This window comes from Struthio camelus, chromosome 2, assembly GCF_040807025.1.
Source record: "Struthio camelus isolate bStrCam1 chromosome 2, bStrCam1.hap1, whole genome shotgun sequence".
Classification (NCBI taxonomy): domain Eukaryota; kingdom Metazoa; phylum Chordata; class Aves; order Struthioniformes; family Struthionidae; genus Struthio; species Struthio camelus.
Genome location: NC_090943.1, coordinates 126181165 through 126202262, shown reverse-complemented (window position 1 = coordinate 126202262; position 21098 = coordinate 126181165). Strand labels below are relative to the sequence as shown.

The following is a 21098-nucleotide window of genomic DNA, read 5'->3' as shown; positions in this document are numbered from 1 at the left end:
TCTCTCTCTCAGCCCCTAAAAATCATACTTCCATCATTTCAGCTGGCACCAAGCAGGCCGTAGGCAGATTCAGTCCCAACGTCACTTCATTCCAAGAACCAACAAGATCTCTTATACACTACTCTGGCTGTTTTCCAGTCTTGGGGTTGAATTCCTCCCCCCCCCCCCCCCCCCCCCCCCCCAGATAGCCACTCAACACATTGTTCCCATTTTGGATAAATCTATACTGTCCATAGATAAAACATTTTAACTTAACTCTGAGTCCTAGGCTGATTTGCGATATTAAAACTATATAGCTGTTAAAGAAGATATAACTCCAGACAGGGATTCTTAATTTCCATTTGAGCTACTACGTAATCAGTTGGTCTAATTCCACAAAAAACTTCTATTAATTAATAGTAAAGACACTAATAGCCACAGGACTGGCCAACCTGCAATACATCTCTATTGTTTTTTATAGGCAATTTTTCCATCCTGGCTTTATGACCATCTGCTTCCATTTTCCAAAATAGACGTAAGCATGCTGTGTGTTATGGACCACTCATAAAAATTCATTCTGGTAAGAAAACAAAAGTCACAAGATTTTTTAAACAAGGCTTTAACACCATTTTTGATTCACTACAGAATAAAAATGCAGCTTGATGGGGAGAGGAAGAAGGAATCAATATATTTCAGCCTAGCAGTATTAATGGGAAGTATTAATGCAAACAGAACAATAATAAAAAGCATTTATTAAACACAATGCATTTTCTAAAAGTTCAGCCAAAATGAGAGGTCAATAGCTGTAAGACTATTTTCAGGCATAGTCCTATCTGAAACAGCAAGGCTATGCTCTGGGACAACGCCAATTCTACCCCTTCTCTGAACAAGACAGAAATCACGAGTAAAGGTCACAGCAAAATACAATAAGCAGCAAGGAGAAACACCGAACTTACTACCAAGGTAACACCACACAAGTAAATATATATATATATATATATATATATATATATATATATATATATATATATATATATATATATATATATATATTTACATTAAATCACTGAAGGACAGAGGATTTGGCTTACTCTTACAATTTCACATAGTATTTCCAGTTCAAGTTCTCTTTTAAGAGTTCTTTATGTAAAAAGAACCTCGTTGTTGCCACCCTAACTCTGCATTCTCATTGGAAGGAAAGACTGCACATTGTACAAACCCAATTTCCATTCTGCCATAAATCTCTATTCACACAGGAATACAAAGACATAAGATAGATTCTTGTAACGATGCTTGGAAATACTCTGCCCTGAATTTCAACGCATTATTACGTTTCCGGGTATACTTTGCATTTAATTACTTGCTTCGCGAATGGTTGTTCATTACACACAAACCATGTCAATCTAATCACTTTAAGCCTTTGTAAACTGCTGCTCTCTAACAATACAAACGATAATGCATTTTAAGGTCACTATAAGTGTTCTTGCCAATAGGTAAGTGGGACTGCAGAATTCATCTTCAACCTGGCTAGGACAAAGTTATCTCCATCATTTGACTGAATACAAAACTGTCTGGAGTAGATTGTTTTAAAATATTAACATACAAATCTAAACATTTATGCTGGAAGGATTCACAAGGGTGCTAGACAGCAACAGCTGGAGTCAGCAAGAAGTTTCTATCCTTTCATTTTAACGTGTATGCCTGTATTTATCTCGCTATACATAATTTACCTGCAAAAAGCATATCCTTGAGCACCAACATATGAACCTGAATTATACAGCATATATGCAGATGAATGACTGTAACACTCACCTATACCTATAAACACATACCCACATCTGAAAAACCAATACTCACCCGGGTACCTGCTGTACCTCGTAAGAACAATCATCAACTTACAACATCTGGAATGTGGTTTCGTGAACAAAACTGAGAGAACTGACAAAAGGAGCACAGATGTCAGTGAGACTGGAGAGAGAGCTGGTAATAAGATTGGAAAAGGGGGAAAGAGAGAGAGAGAGAGAGAGGGGGGAAAATTGGGAATTCATGGACATTTTCATACATCTTTTTTGGCTCTACACTAAAATAATTCACATATAGTATAGCCTTTTTCCGCCATGACATGAGCACAGAGATAAAGCTGGGAAAGTTAGGCAATTTCCTTTTCCAGCCCAGATACAACCTCAACAAGTTTCTTACAAAAAGAAATACACATGCCATCACTTTAGGATAATCAGATGACAGTAATAATTACAAAGTATAATTATTACTAACAATTATTAATATTATTGAGTAAGTCTATCTTCAGAATTTGGTTGCAATGCTTACAATTAAAAAAAAATCCAAAGCTCTGAACTGTGGATATTGTGCATATGCAAGTGGATTACTTGTGGATCCAAACCCGCAGAAGTCCTTTCCAGTAAGAGTTCTGAAAACTTGTATAGCTGGATTTCACTTTGAGTTGGCTGCCATAGGCAGAAATTTCTAGAAGGATCTCAGAAGAAGACTTAGCCCTGTTTTCCTTTTTCTTTAGCCAAAAAAAAAAAAACCAACCCCACAAAACATATTGCCTCTAAACATCTAAAAAGAAAGAAGCTAGTCCGAAAAGCCTTAAACAGAAGGAAGGTGAAGGATCATATTTGCCAGAAACAGTTCCATCTTTTCATTTAGCAACGTTTTTATTGCATTTTAGGCACTGCTAAATATTCTCACTATTGCACTCCTGGGTGTTCCACAGGATGCAAGTTGAAAGGGATTTGGTTTGTCACGAATGGGGAGCCAAAACTGGTTTTCCAATTATTGGTTTCACAAACAGCGAGTTTAAAATTAACTAAACCAATCATCACGTTTTCTCCAAGCGGCATACGTGCCTGGTTTTGTGACTTGGAAAGTACCCTGCGATACAATACAGTCTTTTCACCTCTCCAGCACCTGCCATCCCATACCAACCGAACGTGCTTTGGCATTTTGCAATGCTGCCGGGGCACGCAAAAGGCTTGGCTTGGGCTATGCCCAGGACACACGAGGGACAGAAACTGTGCGAACTGGGCTGGCCAAAGAGCAGTAAAGGACAGGAGAACAGGATGCACTTATGTCTGTCTGCCCGTTTCTGGGAAAGTTTGGCAAAACTGGAATTGGGACTAAAAAATGAATGTATTATTGTGGGGTATCAGGGACGTTCAGTAAAATCCAAATATTTTTGCTCTCATTTCTTTAAGTCATTAGTTGTAATTAAAAGCTGTAATTAATGAGCACAATTAAATTAGGTGTTCTTATCGCACCCTTGTGCGTTTCACCCCCATTGGAAGCTTTCCTACTCTGTTTAGATAGATAAACATAATGAATACCATTAGTGGAAAAAATACATATTAGCTTTACTTTCAAGATCTCTTTCAAAGAAGGTATGAAGAGGTGCGTGACTTCTAATGTCAGAAGCTATCATCTGACTTTAAAAGCTAAGAAGGGACTACAGATCGAAGATGCCCTGTTAGGGCATGAAATTTTAATCTATTTGACCAAACGAGATGGGAAGAGAGTCTCACTCAAGTATTTTTTTAAATGATGAGGTTGCAATAAAATAAAACGGAGGAAGTTCTCAGCTGTATCAGCTGCTATAACTTCTGGATGAAATAGGCACTGTGAATGAAAGCTGCATGGGTCTATGCTGATCCTTATCGGTAAGATATTGCAAGATCAGTATTATGCACACATTTTTACCTCCCCTAACTGATCTAGACACTGCAAGCAGAAAGCGTGGTCCTTCAAAGGAGATGAATAAGGATCATGGCTACCAGTTAAGAGGTTCTCCCAATGCTATGTTTGGCTCCAAATAAAAATATTATCGGTTTTCCTCTCAGAGAGGGAGAGGCGTCAGTAGAAACATTTATTTTAGGATCTAACTACACAGAGAAGTGGGATCAAAGAGTTTGATCTCATGAGAGAATACTGATCAACAGCAGTTATCCCTGGAAGCAACAGAAAAACACTCGTGGAAACATCCAGAGTCCAAATACGACCTTAAGCCTCCTCAGTCACTTGAAAAACCAACCCCCTACCAAACCACTGGCAAACTAGAAGGATGCAACAGTAGGCCTCCTGAGAGAAAAGTCTTCATGAAGAGCCCAAAGACCAATCTGAGGCTGTAGTCTGTGGGCAGCCCAGCCAGTCAGATCAAAGGCAGGAAGACTTGCTCCCTTTTCTTCGCCTCTTTCTCTATGCCTTAGCTGGGAGATCTTGTCTTTTCCCTTGCACTAGGCAAGGTGCTTAACAAGCCCTACCACCAGCCACCTTCAACTGATTTGAACAACAACAAAAAACCTCTATAGACTTTTTGTAGCATTTGCTTGCTACTGTCTCAGTAACTTAAAGTAGCTCACAGAAGGACCCAATGAATTCTGGCACAAGCAAAGGTAACAGTTACCAGTGCATAGCTGGGAGTTGAAGGAGGAAGGAAAGATGGAAAGGTGAACCCTTTAGCACTTTTGGTGGGGAAGAGATACTAAACCAGCTCACCATGGTTCCTCAGACAACACCTTCTGGTTTTACCTAGTGCCCAGAGCACAAAACACCCTGCTCTGCAGAGGCTGTTCTGCTGCTCGAGCAGAGGGAGTCACCAGGATGAACAAAAAAACAAAACACTTCTCCTGCACTAAGCAAGGATAATTGTACCCACACACTTTGAAGGAAAGGATCACTGTAAATCCTCAGCAACCACCACCACTTCATTCTTTTTAATTTTTTGCTTTTTCGTATAGTTCTGTAAGCCAGCTGAGGACCATTTTCCATGGCCGTATGGAACACCAGTAAACCATGAGGAACCGCTGCCCTAGAATGCAAGAGCAACAAGAACCATACCAGAGAATTTTCCTTAGAAGTATTTTACAGTAGTAAAATAGTTTCAGATTTTTCCTTCGACAGCACCTACATTAGTCACAATTAAATAAAAAAGAACTTGCGAAAAAATATTATTCAAAGGCCTTTGTAATCCAAAGATAGTTCTTTTGGCTGTTTCAAAGGGATATGGGTGAATGTATAAAAGGCCAAGTTAGATCAAATGTTTTAGCTCACAAACTTTACAACGTCCCATTTATATAAAGTTATCATACAATTACTACATATGTCAGTATGGTGCAGGCATTAGTGACTTTATCTGCTGAAGCAGAAAATGTTTTAAGCAATCATCCAATCTTAAGACTGCTTGTCATAATTGCACTGCCAATCTAAAGTTCAAATAACCTTTTTACCGTTATGTTAAAAAAATATACTAAAGATGGTAAAATGATGAGCTATATAATTTCACACTTCAGTATCTGATCATGGAGGCATTTTACCTTTCCTCTGATCTGTATCAAATGATCCTAACTGTCCCCTGTAGTTTGAAGCAATACTTAAAAACTATTAGGGATGTTAGGGAAAGGTTTTAGGAGAGTAATGGTTTCACACTTGTGGTTATGTAATTGGGCTGACATTCCAGTTCTATTTATACCAGTGAGATTCTTCCCACCAACTTCAGCTTGGTCAGGATTTTATGGAAGTTTAATTCTTTGTCCTTTGTAAAAATGACACTAAAAAGATTTGCATTTTTATCTAAAGTTCAAACAACAGAAGTTGTTCAGTTTCCTGTCTTGATTAGTTTTGTTGTCAAACAACAAATACCACCCACACATGTACTTTTTAATACAATGAGACAAATGTCACCACAATCGTCATTTCAGATTGGAAAGTTTGGCAAGTTGCCAAAACGGTGAAAGCGATCAAATTACAGATCGTTCATCAGTACTGGTAGCATTAAATTTGTACATGCTCTGTTCTGCAACATGCTACAGCTACAAACGACAACAGAAGCCCGTGAAACCTAAGCTGATGCACACACCATAGGAGTTAATGCACACTCTTTTTGTTTACTTCATATTTGCCATTTTCTCAAAAATAAACAAAAATACTAATAGCAGTTTCTCTTAGCCTAGCATTCTTCTCTATTTATTCATTTGGCCTCAAGCTTGACCATGGTCAAGCTGCTTACTACTTTTAGCCATAAGTCATTCAATAAATCACTTGAAAGTATTACAAATACTCAGGGGTAACGATCACAAAGCCAACAGGCATTCTCCAATGAGTATTTCCAACAAGCAAACAAACAAAAAAAAAACTCCAAACACATCATTGCTCAATCCACAACAGTAATTACAGAGCAGACACCAGCTGGAACCAGCAGGCTCGCTACTGCCCAAGCAGCAAAACTCCAAACCTTTGATACAGCCAAGCAGCACAGTTCGAGGCACAGATTTACCCCACAGTCTTTTAATATCTCTCTGGTGTCCTCAGAAACTCCAGTACAGTTCAGTGATCAAATTTAACAGCTGGGAAAACACACAGTAGAGTAGGACTTGAGTGTACAAAGGTGAGCTGCAGACCTATCAGGCTTCCTAGCGAACTCGGGTCAGAAGCAAGGTTAGAAAGACCAGCACAGGGACAGGCCAGGCCAGGCACAGACGGTCTATGAGTCCATATGCTTGGTATAACACATTACAAATGTTGATAACTGGTCCATGAAGAGCATTGCCTCAACATCTAGTTTTCAACTATAAAAAGATGGAGCAGCATGTATCTCTACAGTGGTATATACTGCACACATAAAGGCAACTAATTGGTCATTCTAAACCAAATTCATTCTAGACTGCAAACAGTCTACCAAATAAGGATCAAAAAAGTTAGTGGCTCCATTATACCTCTTTATCCTCACATAGCCACAGTTTTCTAATACAGTTCCTTTTAAGGGCAAACTAGTTGTCCAGTTCGTGTCCAAAAAACCAACCAACCAAAACTTACATCAAAAAAATCCAGTAAACTATTTCCATTCACTCTTTGGTATGGGAGAGTGGAAGAAAAAAAAATACCATCTTACAATCTCACCACTCTCATCTCTGCTTCCACTCATATATACTATGTGTAAACTTTTTTATTTTTAATCAGGAAGAAAAATCCCAAATCTAGTTGCACAGTTTCCACACTAATTTCACTAGCCAGGATTTCACCCAAGGACAGCAGGAAACTGACTGACATTTGAAACTTAAAAACCAAATGTTTATTTAGTTGCAAAAACACGCCTGAGCTACTGGGTTTAATCTGCCTAAGCTGTCTTACTGTTTCCTTGTCTTCCACTGTCTACCAATACCCATTTGTTATCTCTTGTGCTACTCTTCAACTTTATGGAATAGGGAGCAGGATTATCTGTTTGTTCTGTGTTTGTACAAACCCTAAGACAACAGGCTCCAAGATCAGAATAGGAGTTCTGACATTATACATTCATTTTCATTAATAATAACAGTTACCATCATTATTAGTCTAAAAGGGAACATTCTAGTTTACTCTAAGGATTCTATGCAAGTTCCTAATGGGTTTTTGAGATCTCTCTACCACTGAGTGAATCTGGTATTTGAAGAATTTTGCATCTTGAAAACGGCCTGCTAGAATATCTTTGCATGTACATATGAAAGCTAAATTAAATAGCCTGAAGTTCTTTTCATCTAAGTATGAGCCCATAGTCCATTCAAATACTAAATCTGAATTTTTGAATTAAAGGTCAATAATGAATTCATATTGAGCTTTAGAAAGTGCAGAAAAAGGAAAAAAGGAAAAGAAAGTGAATCCAATCAAGCAAAACAATACATATAAATAACAGGCACCTAATTTCTTCCAGATAAACTTTGGAGATTCTTCTACACTCTGCAAATTTCATAGCCTTTTTATCTACAAAGAAATCAAACCCAAAAGCATAATGTCTAGGCTCCTACCAACACCTGCCATTCCCCCTGAGAAATCTTTAACACAGACTTGCACTTTGAAATTGTTGCAAATTTGACTTTGCACGGTGGGCAAAACTGAGCCCACTTTCCTGTGGATTAAGCTGAAGTCTAGGTTATACAACGTTATGCGGCTACAGTGACACCGAGAAGCATTTTTGTATCTTCCATAAGCCTTGCGTTGGCCTTCTCTGTCTCCGTCTCTCATTTTTATCTACTCTCTCTTTTGAAGACTTTAGGAATTGGAAATGTACGACTCGTCTTTAGGAAATACTGCTTCCTATCTCTCTCCACATATTTTAGAGTGAAAGAAACTTGCTCAACTACGCAGGGTATGCAGCAGCCCTCCCTGCACCAGAGAAAATATGGCTGCGAGACCTGATGGCACGAATACGTTTCACCTTGAAGTGTGCCAAATTCTTAGGCACTTTTGCTAATTCCAGTGCAGGTTCTACGATACATTTAATCACACTTTTACCCACAGTGAACCGGGCTACTGTGGTGCACTCTGTGGAAGCGATTTTGTGAAACGCCCCCAAGTCTTTAGATTTAAAATGCCATTCTACCAAAAGGCCTAGCGATCACGTATATATATATGTGTGTTATCTCTATCTACATCGCACAACACAACATTGCATGCTTCTTTTTAATTGCATTATCTGAGGAGGACATACGCTAAAAACAGCACCTGAATCGCTTTGTTTTCAAGTCTGCCTTAACTCTAAAGCTCTTCAGGACTACTCTTGCTCTGAGGCATATTCAACACTGTATCAATTAACGCACTATCTCAACAGCAGATAACAATTCAGTTCACTTTTGTCCACAGACTAACTCTGAAGTCCAGGGTCAGGGAGTCAAATGCTCCCAATCCTATGTCACTTCCCCATTTGACAAGAACCCAGTTTGACTAATGACAGATATACTGCGCAAGGCCTATTATCCTCTCACAGTTTTACAGTCAGTTCTCTGCATTCATTTTCAGTCTGCTTCACTCACTTTTAATCTGTTCTTCCAAAGCCATTTAAAAGAACTTTTAGATTAAGTTTTATATACTCCTACACTATCATTCCCTAAAGAAATATACACAAAGCACAGATGCTTTAATTTCTTTAAAATATTAAATTATAACATTTCCCCTTCTTTATGGTGCTTAGAAGTGTAAATACTGGAACCAAAAATTGAGCATATCATGACAGTTATTTAAGAAGTACTGTCTTCTTCCAAAGACAGTAAATACTAGAACCTATTTATTGAACTACAATGCACAGATTATTTAAGAGTCTATTTTGTATATTAAAAGTAGCCTAATAGACAGTGATCTCATCTATGAGGCTGATTTACTTTCCAGGGAAGTAAGTACGTGTTCTTATGCATACATATGCTCTTGAGTGCAGGAGAGAAACCCCAACTGCCTTAACTTTTATTAACAGATCTACTGTTCAAAAGTGTGATGAGTGCTAATAGAAAGAACAGTATACCCAGATAACCCGTATTACACGCAGATTATAGCCATGCAGTCTAACTCCTATTTCAGATTACTGCTCTCCATTTGAGAATTTTGCACCACTTTATTTTCTTGTTAAATACAAAGGGTAACTCTCCCTAAGCCTTCGGTAAGACTGACAGTTTCAGGGCCATCGGGAGACCTGTGGCACCAGAAGCCAGGCACAGCGCCCTTCATCCTCAGCCTGCGGTTCGAGCATCGCAGGTATAGCTCTGTCCTAACAAAGCAGTTACAGCCTGTCGGCGCTCAGAGGCCTCAACAGCATGGACGCCTTGACCCATCCTGATCATAAAGATGCATCACAGTATTTGACAACCTCACTGAACAGTTATTCGGAGACAGTCCAGTGACCAAACTTGGTCAGATTTATCCTGTCACTGCTGTACCAAATTTGCTGAAACAATACAGGGATAACTTATACTTCTGCTGGTTTGTTTTTGCTCTTCTTGTGGATACAGGCAAGACTCCAGTGTCACCAGGGCACTGCAACAAGGCTACCTCTATCGCCTGTTAATTAAGAATTATTACATAGAATATGTAAAAAAAAAAAAAATCTGAATTATACCCTTTGCCTTTTCACACACATTTATTGTCCACAACCACTGCATATCTATCCCATGAATCCTTTGCAGACCAGCACATACTGAACTCTACCACCCTGAGTTATCCCAAGGGAATAATAATTACAGAAAACACCTCATGATAAAATAATTAAGCCTAAATTTGTAGAACCTCTTCCTGTGAGCATTCAGCACCAAATTCAGATTAACCAAATAATCCGGTTTGCATTGGGCCTCTGCACAATATTCCAGCATTTAGAAACTTTTCATAAATATTCATAAATATCACTTAAATCACTTATTTTGGGATCCTCGATGTGGTTGCTTTCCAGTTCTGGGATTCCTCTAGCGCCCTTCCCAGCACTGTGTACAAGGTAATACACACACAGACACATAAACAGAGCTCCATCCAACCCTACTCCTGGAAAAAAACCCTTCGAAAACGGCCAAGTTGGAAATCTTGCCTAACAATCCTCGTGCCACGCACTTCAACCAAGAATGTATTTAGTCTCAATACTCAAAACTCTTTCAAATAGCAGCAACTCCCTACACACATATTTTAATCACGGCACGGATCATTTCGACTGCTCTCCCCCTCCTCCTCCCCCCCCCCATCTCCCAGTTTTTGGTTGAAGTGTTATTTTTTCCCCTCAGGGCTTTAAAAAAAAAAAAAAGAAGAAGAAGAAGAAGAAGGAGGAGGAGGAGGAGGAGGCGGCAAAGGCTGTCCCCGGCGCTCCGGCAGCCAGCCCGCCCCTTCACAAGCGCTTCCCCCGCCCGCCGCGGCGACACCGGCCGCGGCCGCTTTGTCCGGCACTTGTTGAGCGCGGAGCCGCCCGCGGGGCGCCGCGCACCCGCCGCCAGGGCGGCGCCCGCGCCCCCGCTACGGCCGCCGCCACCCCCCCCGCCCCCACCGGGCGGGCCCGCCGCGCCGCGCCCGCCGGCACCGGCTCCAACGGCCGCCCCAACCGACGCCCCAACGGCCGCCCGAGCCCGCGCTGACCCCCTCCCCCCCGGCTCCCGCCTCTCGCCCCCTCGGGACGCACCTTCAGGCTCCCCCTGACGGGGCCTTTGCCGTGGCCGGTCAGCGCCGGCGGGGGGCTCGCCAAGCCGCCTTCCTCCTCCTCCTCTTCCTCCTCCACCTCCACCACCACGTCCTCGTCTTCGTCCTCCTCCTCCAACGCCGCGGCGGAGCCTTCCCGCCGGGGCGGCCTCCAGGCGCTCTCGGGCTTGGGCGGCCGGCCCCCGTCCGCCGGCGCGGCCGCCGGCCCCGCGCTCAGCCGCCGGCTGCCCATGCTGGAGCGCTTGGCCAGGCGCCGCGCCTGCATGGTGCCTCCGCCCGGCCCGGCCCGGCCCGGCCCGGCCCGGCCCCCTCCCGCCGCGCTCAGCGCAGGCTGCGGGCAGCGGCCCCGCCGCGGGCGCGCCGAGCCGAAGGGGCGGCGGCGGCGCTGCTCACCGGCGGGCGGCGGTGGGTGTGTGCGGCGGGCGCGCCGCGGCCATGGGGGCCGGCGGGCGCGGCCAGGCGGGCCCCGCTGCCGCCGCTGGAGCCGGAGCCGGCGCGGCCGCCCCGCCGCTCGCCCACCTGCTCGGGCCGCCCTGCCCCGGCCCGGCGCGGCGCGGCGCGGCTGTCGGGGCGCGGAGCGAGCGGGGTGCGCTCCCGCTCGCCCTTCCTCACAGCCCGCCGGTCCCCGGCACCAAAACCCGGACTGGATTCCCGCCGTCCGCGGCTCCGCCAGGCGCTGCGCGGGGCGCCGGGGGCCGCGCTCCCTCCGCCGCGCCGCGCTGCGCCGCGCCGGTCCAAGGAGGCCCGGATAAGCCGGGGCGCCCGGGCGCCGCCCCAGCCGCAGCGGCAGCCGGCTCGGGAGCGCGGCCGGGGGCGCTTACTGGGTGTCCAAAGCCGGTGTGGCCGCTGCGGCGGCCCGGCGGGAGCCCGGGCAGCGCGGCCCGGGGGGCAGCCGGCGGCGGGACGGGCCGGGAGGGGCGGCGGGACGGGGGGAAGCCCGAAACCGCCCGCGGGACGTAACAATTCCCGTCCCGTCCGGTGTCCTCCCCCCCTCCCCCAATCCGAAATGGAAAAAACGGGACTTTTGGAAAAACAGCTGAGAAGAGGCCGTTGTTTTCTAGATGACAAGCTGAACCCGAGCTATCTGCAGCTTGTTGAGGACAAAACCAGCCACAGTGGTCAGGGGAGAAAAATATGTGATGTTTACATTTCAATACTTCTGAACTTTAAACTTTCAAATACCTTTCTGAATTTTTTAAATTAAATTACTCTGTTTAAAAACTTTGACTTTTAAATTGTTGCAGTAACATGTACATTACTACATGGCTTCTATACCATTTACTCCAGCCTCCTGAGATTAAATTACAATTATACTTAGGGATGTTACATGCTTTTCCAAACCTTTTTCTCTAGAAATATTTTAAGTCTCGACTTACATGTCATTCCTGAGTCTTTTATATATATATATATATGTATGTATGTATGTATGTATGTATATGTATATGTATATGTATGTGTGCATGTATTTAAATAAATACACACACACACACAGACACACACCCCTTCTTTTTCTGTTTACAAGTCGATTTAAGTCTTCACTTGCATGTCATAATATAAATAAATACTCACACACACACACACACACACACACCCTTCTTTTTCTGTTTACAAGTCACTTATAGTAATTCCATTTTCAGTGTTTAATATCTTTCCCCACATGCATTCTGTTTTAGACACATGTTAACGGGCCAAATGCACACATAGTATGTCAGCATGGAGTCAAACTTCTCCACTAATATTAGGTTAATTTGTCACTGTCAAACATAATGATTTTTATTCATTTTGAAATATAACATGCAGTGCTTTTCATGCAGTAAATTATAGAAAATACAGTACCCATTCTTACAGAAATAATGAAGTTATTTTTGGTAATGAATTTACTTTTCATAGGTAACTATGGAACTTGTTTCAATTTTCTTCATAATTTCTGTTTTTGAAAAAACCCTGCCCTACAAGTTAATTGCTTTCCTTCATTCTTTCAGAGTTTCCAGAGACTTTACATTTCTGGAAAAGATCCATGACAAAATCACTGGCAGATTCTAGTGTAACGGATTTTCCAATAATATTTCCCCAAGCACCTAGAAGTGACACTTTCAGACGTTTCACTGTGGCTTTTATCAATTGCAGTGTAATGTTGGTTCAGCCCATTTTACACCAAAGTTTAGCAAGAAGTTTACCCAAAGCCTATGATATGCTGGCAGATGCATCAGTAAGAATCTATCCGCTTGAATCTTTACAAGTTTGAAAATAGCTGTCCTTGGAGAGATATTCAATCTTCTCTTTTTCTCTGTCAGGTATTTAGTTTCTTAAGACCTTGTTAGTGGATCAATTGTGATTTTTTAAGCTGAAGCGGCACAAAGGGTAAATTTGTGAGAAATTTGGCAAAGGATAAATTCTTTCTAGTTTTATTCCTATGTTGAATTCAGAATTAATCATGAATACAAAAGTTATGCTTAAGGTTTGCCTTAAACATGAATTCCACCACGAATTTAAATGGTATTCTCAGCTCCTTCACAGTTGCACCTCAAAGCTGTAGATGCCTAGAAATAGAATTACTTAAATACTTCATATTTATTATTCAAAGTTTTTCAAATACATATCATTTGAATACTACTGCAAACTAATTGTAATCTTCTGTGGTGGCCTAAGTTTACAGTAACACAAATTATAATCATGATATTGATGGTCACATTCCTACCAGACTTGTACTAGGATAAATCTAGACAGATTGCACAGTTTTTAAAATATCTCTATGTTTTAATTATAGCACAGGCAGAATCAAAATTAGAAATGATAGATACACTGGATGCATTAACGCTAAATTGGATTATATGTGCTAGCGTGAAGAGCAGAGAGAATAAAATGGGGACCATAGGATCTCCTGCAGAAGATAATGATCAAAAAGTATACTTGGGCCTGTACAGATCAGAACATGCCTGTTAGCTTTAATGCAACCTCAGAATTCATCCTTAGTTTGAACTCTGGTAGCCCAGAGTTCACTGGAGAGGTAGGCAGGGCCATCCAAGAAGGGATTTAGAGAAGACTACTTGTTTTTGATTTGTAATCTGAGCCGCTGAAGCTTTTTACTCCTGCTAGGTTATCAACTGCAATGAGCAGCCAGTGTTGACAACTCCACAACAGATTGGTTAAAGATTTCTAGCACTTCCCTGGAGAGCCAGATTGGAGCTGTAGTAAGAATAACTTCTTTCACAGTATTTGATACAAGCAAAGGAAAGAAATAACTGTTTGCTCTGTTTCTTTCAGTCTGTCTGACATGCAGTAGGAATAGCGTGGATACCTGAACAGAGACTGTCCTTCAGCGCTTCTCAGAGAAGTTGTACAGTGAGAAAGTTTCCTAAACAGTCAGCGAGTTCTAGATACAACAGTCTTCAATATCTCTATTCTCCTAGATTCACAGAAAGTTAAGTCAGACGTGAACCATAATCCACTATCACCAATTTTTTTCCCTCAGACCCTGTCGTAGCACTCTTGGGGTGAGCCACTAAACAATTTTGGCCCACAGCCACTTCCTGATTTCTAGTAAATTCTTGTCATATACAGGGTAATATGGTAACACCTCGCTAAACAGAGATATCTGATGACTGTACTGCAGCATAACAAAACCTCTAACAAAAGCATAGGCTGGAGCTGTAATAATAACTGTTTACATGTCAACGATTTCTAAGTTCATTAGAATTTAATGTGCACATTCACACTCCTTTTGTGTCTATAGCTTTCCATCATAGCAGAAGTCTCCCAGACGCTTCCTTGCCTTTCACCTTAGTAATCAGTTCATGTTGCCAGAAAAGAAATAGGTATCTCTCTATATAAAGATCTGTAGTTCTAAATAAGATACATATGACAGACAATTCCACTGATATATGAACATATATAGATACATACAGAATTTCTTCCAGAACAATCTGTGACAGTCAATTACAGCAACAGCTTTGCACTTCATCTTGAATAATTAGTCTAACTTCTTTCTGTAAATCCCCTCGGCAGCTCTATGTATTAACCACAGAAAAATACTAGCTTTCCCTGGCACTGACTCAACTCATCTATACTGATACATTTCTGGTAGAGTTTTCTTATGATACATATTTCTTCTACACATTTTGCACAATCCGTCTTTCAGTTAAGTACTTCTCTCATTTCTAGTATAATTATTTACTCATCCATTTGATGTTTTGTTCCATTCAGGTGTTGTTACTTTATACTGTGATCGGCACTGAGGCTTGCCTGACACAAGTTGGGGAAAGAATCCCTTTTGCTTTGAAAAACAGCTTCTTCCCTAATGCTCAGGGAGGCACTACTCAGTCACCGCCTCACTTGCTCGTCCCAAAACTGTCTCTGAGGCAACATGATCACTGAGCTACAAGAGCTGCCAGCAGCAGCAAGCACTACCCTTCTAAGGTGAGCGTGTACTTTTTTTGTGGCTCAGAGGAGCAGGTAGATACATTGCAGCATGTATTTATTTTGCTGGACCACCCAGATTCCTGCCTTGGCTCTGTGTGTGTGTGTGTGTGTGTGTGTGCACGCGTGCGTGCATGTGTGTGTGTGTGTGTGCGTGTGTGTGTGTGTTTTTTTTTTTTTTAAGTGTGCCTGTGAGGAAAGAATGCAATTCTTGATTTATTTCCTTCACTCTGAATAATTTTTCCCCTTGTCCACAAACGCCAGCCTTTTATCACTGGAGGCATGATCCCCTCTGCTCCAGTCTCCTCCCAGACCAATACTATGCTTCAGTTCCTTGCCTTTAAAAAGCGTAACAGCAGTAGGAAGCAAAGAAACCCTCAATTTTCTGCATATTTAATCACTCCACTTTTTATAATATAACCTGTTCAAGTAGTCATTCACTTTTCGTTTTTTAGTGTGCAACGAATGCATTGGTTTGAGCCTTAGTATTCAAACCTGCGTGTGCACTACTGATGTGTGTGTTCCACTTCTCTCATAATCCCAGGCATTTGAGCCCCTGCCAACTTCTTTATTTGGGGACCTGCCTTCTCCACACCCCCTTTGTAAACTTTACATTTGTTTTGCTTTATAGAGATCATTGAAGTTCTCACTCCAGCTGGGAGGACAGTCAGGCACCTTCCAGAACAAGGGAATGATTGACAATATTAGGCAGAAAATTGTCTACCAGATGCTGCTCAAAAGGAGAGGTGGCAACCTTCCGACCCCCTTCTCAGTAAGCAAAATCATCGCTTCCGTGACATGCCTCTGCCCCACTCATCAAGCGAGTGGGGAGCACAAGGTCACTCCTGCGTCTGGCTGTTGTGCAGTGAAATTCCACCCTGCAGTCAAGGCTATGTTTTTTGCTTGAAGGAGGTTCCAACGCCAGCCATGCGTTGGAATGAAGCAGCCAAATTCACCAGCGATTAAGCATTACTCTTTCCAGTTACCACTCTGAAACATTTACTAGTTCTAAATAATCTTACTGGTACAGAAGGGAATTCCTGGTAGAATCCTTGGACTGTGAGAGGATGAATACCAGCTAGAATAGCACATATTTTTAAAAACCCGTCCCCAGTGTTTTCTGTTGTTCTCAACTGTGTCAATAATGAATTTCACAGAACTTGCACAGATTTACCTCTCTTAAAAGGCTTTGTTTCCCAGCAGGATGGGTCAGCTCATCAGAGTTTCATGATAGAAATAACATAATGCCCGTGGTTCTTCTTTTTTCAAATTAACCACTCCAAGAGAGACTATGGGATGATTTAGTAAAATTCAACTTTTTCTACTTTATTAGTCTAGAGTGACCACCAGGAGAAAAAAGAAAAAACCAACAACAAAGAGAAAGAGGGGCAAAATATTATTGCTTATCAAAAGTAGCTCTGAACAAAAAAAAAAAGCATTTTGCATTTTTCAAGTCTATATTGAGATCACAGACGCAGAAAACATAGGCCTGTCATGCAAATGTTTAAGCACATGCTAGAAAGAAAAGTGTGTGTGTGTGTGTGTGTGTGTGTGTGTGTGTATACATATATATTGAGAGAGCTATTTGGGGGTTTTGCAAGTTGCTTGTATTCACTCGTGTAATAACAGCAATGCGTGTAAATACCGCTAAAATGACATCACAATTAAAAGAACGATACAGAAAGAAAAGATGGTAATTGAAATATTAAATAAGTGTATTCATTAATTGTCTTAATTTAGGTGGAACTTCCCATGTAAGTTAAATTAAAAATATGTTAAAAAAATTGCAAGATTGTACTTCCTCATTCTTAGCGAAGTGTGAAAGAAGTCAGCTTGATTCTTAAAGTCAAGGCTGAATTTGCAGAGCTAGCGGATAAAAAAAGTTTGCTTCTTTCAAAATGAGCAAATTAGATCATACACTCAGGAAGACATAAATATTACAGGACCACACAAAACAGCACTTACAGACCGACTTTTTACATTGAAACTGCACCAAAAATTTGTAAAACCGAAGGAAAAAAATACATAGCTGTCAGTCAATGTCAGCAATAAAAACAGGTAATCCAATCAATTTAGCAATAGGTACAATTTTAAGCAATTTTGTTTTGATCAGCTTGCTAACTATCATGGGATAGTACAGTTTTATTTTCCTTTCTGTTCAGCTCCTTTGGAGTCTTCAGAAAAGCTAACGGTTTTGATGGCTCCATTTTTCCCCTCCATAAAAACCAGAAAAAGTCAACTGTATTTTATTTCTTTCGCTCATCTCCTCGGGCCTTTTCTAGGAACAAGTCCCCCCCCGCCCCCCAAACTCATACACGGGGAATCCGGTCGGCCTCCTCCTGCCTCCCACACCCTGCTCTCCCCCATAAACCACCACAGAGCTGGAAACACACAGACAAGGATGAGTCGCTCGGAAAACGGACTTCTGTCCCCTAGGAAGAGGCCGTTTGCTGACACACTGAAGACGAGCTCAGCCGGGTGCCCGGGCAGCCGCAGCGCCGCCACTCCTCCTCCCCGCCAGCCGCCCGTGCTGCCAACCCTGGGCGTGGGGAGGGCCCTGCCGCCTCCCAGAGCCCTTGATCCATGCTCCCGCCCGCGATCCTGTTCAGCTTTTGCCTCGGATTTCTCCTCCTGCCGGCAGCGCGCTGCCCGTAAACATGTGCGGCCCTGTCAGCGGGGCCGCCATGCCCGCCCGCCCGCCCTCCGTGCCGCGACCCAGCTGCCGGCGGCGCGCGCGGGCCGTTGGCGCCGCGGCCGGGCGCGGGGCGCTCGTTGCGCAGCAACGCGGGGCGGGGGGAGGGGCAGAGGGGGCGCTGAGGGGAGGGCGGTGCCCGGCGCGCTGAGGGGGCGGCGGCGGCGCTCGCTTTGGGGCCGCTCGCTCTGGCGCTGCCTGAGGCGGGGGAGGAAGGGGAGTGCGGGCGGCGGGGTGGCACTGGCCGGGAGGGGACACGGCTGGTTCGTCCGAAAATGCGAGCCGTAGGGCCTGGGCTCCGGGAAGGGCTGAAGGGGGGGGGGGGGGGGGGAGCCGCGGCCGGGCCGGGCCGGGCCCTGTCAGGGTGCTGCCCGGCCGTTATTTGTAGCTGCGTATTTCCTCCGCGATGGCGGAGGTACAAGGCTGAGCTCTGCCTCGGGCTCCCTTACACGCTAACCTTTGCAAACCCAGTTCCTTTTTCCCCCTCTCTGTTTTGCTTATAAAGCGTAGTCTTTTCGATAATTATTTTTTATAATCGGTTTTAAGTAGTCATCCTAAAGCCCCAATTGCTAAAACCAGATGATTGTATAAGGCCTTCAGCTTCCTTTTCAGAGAGTACATAAATAAAGCCTGTGTAACCATCATTTATGGAAAAAAAAGCTTGGGAATCTGGTGTAAGTGAACAAACAGTTAAGCACATAAAATGACTCAAACTGTGTTCAATCGCATCTCATAATTTTTAAGCTAAACTTGATTAACTGAGAGCTCAGCTTGTAACTCCAGGTGATTCAGACTGGGACAAGTTCGTAGTCCAGTAGTCAGCTGTTTTAAATAACACAGATGGTAAGCATTTGGTGTTAAACACAATGAGGGGTTTGGGTGGGATACACTTGCTGAATGTAAAATGCAATGAAGTTCCAACTAACTCCTGTGCTACGTTTGGTTCCTAAACTGCAACAATTCTCCCAGGAAGTATCAAATGGTCCTAAATTTCACCTACGAAATGTCATTCATTTCTCTGGTTGGTGGTTAAGGGGCTGGTTTTGAGAGGGAAGATCTGTGAACACTAAGTTTTGAAGTGTCAGTATTCTAAGTGTTTCTTTGTGATTCTAATTATGTTTTCAAGTGTAATGTTTTGTTGTAAACTTACCATTTTTATCAGTAATTTTTGTTCTATTATTGATCGAATTTTGTTTCAAAATACCAAAGCTACTCCATTTTGCTGTGTTGTTCCCTTGGTAGAGGTACCTTGTGTTTAGTCTGTGATTTGTGTGAATGAGAAGAAAGCCCTGTGGTACTGAAAGTATTACTAAATACAAAGGGTTCTTTACCAGTGTTTACAGAACACATTTATTTATGTATAAACATTTAAAAAAATATGAATGAACCTGTTACTCCAGGGTTTGTTGCAAGAGGAAGAGGCCAGCGAGGTAGGAGATCTGGGGACCTGAAAGAAAACAAGAATATGGGGAGAAACGAACCAGAGTTCTCACAGAGGCTTTCCTTCATTTTGGAGTTACAGCTGTTTGGTCAAAAACATGCTAATACAATGCAAAAGTCTGCCATCAGTGGTAAGATAATAGGTTTTACTTGAGGAGCTACAATCTAGTGGAGTTTCTATATGCCTTGCCGGGGTTAGTGATTTCAAACATGTAACCTAACTAAATAAATTCTCAGAGAAGAAAACAAAGGCAGAATGAAGGTGCTCAAGAAAATATATAGAAGGAGTGACAGGAATAGCAGTACCTGAGGGAGATGGACTAAAGGCTGTAATCACAAAAAAGACAGCAAAAGAAGAGTGAGAAACCAAGGTATCAAGGTGGGAATGAGAACTGAGGGGCAACGAATGCTGGCAGAGATGCTGAGTAAACCAAGACTTATGTTTCTAATATTGATTTCCTAGTACAAATTTTTCCTTGAACACAACTCTTCTTCATAGAAGAGAAGTAGGAATCCAACTGACATGATACCCATATGAAAGAGGCTTGAGAGAACAGAGGCTTGAAAGAGGCTTGAGGCTCCTGACATAGATGAATGTCATTAAAATGTCCAGTATAGCTCCAGGAAAAAAATCTAGATCGTTCTCTTTCTATGTTTCCATTGTTGTGGTCACATTGCCCCTTGTGCTATTCACAAATTCAGCTGGCTACAAAACCCAGCATGTGAGAAGGGGGTTCCTAGATCACCATTTTTCTGCAGTAGTGTAAATCTTTCCTTACAGAATAACAGACTTCCTTTTTAGGAATTAACCTCTTATACCACAGAGCATTAGGTGAGCAGCCCATCACATGAATTATTATTTTGAGTATTTTAAGTTTAATAAAATGCAGCATAGTTGTGTCAAAAAGGATATTAGTTAACCAGCACCATCTATCCCTACTAGTTATCTGCAACTAGATTACAGAGAATGATATTCCATTTGCACATGCATTTTGCAAACTTACTCCTCTGTTGTATTCTTTATTTTGCAAATTGCAGACATTGAGATGAAGGGTCTATAATTTCCAAGCTTGCCTTTTTTTTTTCCGCTCAGAACGCTGGGGCTGCACTGGCACGCATCCACTTTGCTGTAACTTCATTTGAATGCAGCAAATTCTTTATTATGATTAACAAAGGACTGCTCTCTGGTCTGCTTTGAATCTCAGTCTGCTCATGGAGATTAGTAGATTTTGAGCAATGCCAACTCACTAAATATCTCCGCTTCACTGATCTCAAAGTCATTTGTGACAATGGATATACTAGTCATTTTCATGGGATGTTCTTGCCTTTCAGTGGATAATACCTTGCTAGTTCTGCTTTCCCCTGGGGTTTGATTTCCAATCCCATTCAGTATAATTTTGATTCAAAACTTCTCTTTCCTCATATGTTGCTTCTCTGAGATGTGTAAACACATTTGTTTGTTTTTAATGCTTGAATGCAACCTTCCTTCACCTCTTTGGTTTTCTTCTGTGTGAATACATTGTAAATGCCTTCATGCGATATCTCCTTCTTCAGGGTAGAAGCAAATAAAACTTTCTCTCCCAAGGAAAGATTGACAGGAGATTGTTCTTCAATTGAAAAGGAAAAAGTTTTAGAGTAGGGAGAT

At 42.5% G+C, this 21098-nt stretch overlaps 1 protein-coding gene across 1 annotated transcript in view; it reads right to left on the bottom strand.

The window, feature by feature from the left end:
• Window positions 1-11170, bottom strand: part of ZNF704 (zinc finger protein 704) — a 102150-nt gene extending 90980 nt beyond the window's left edge. The window contains exon 1 of the mRNA XM_068932447.1: window positions 10889-11170. Within this exon, the coding sequence (XP_068788548.1) occupies window positions 10889-11170 (282 nt within the window). The remainder of the gene's footprint in view (window positions 1-10888) is intronic.
• Window positions 11171-21098: the final 9928 nt, after the last annotated feature.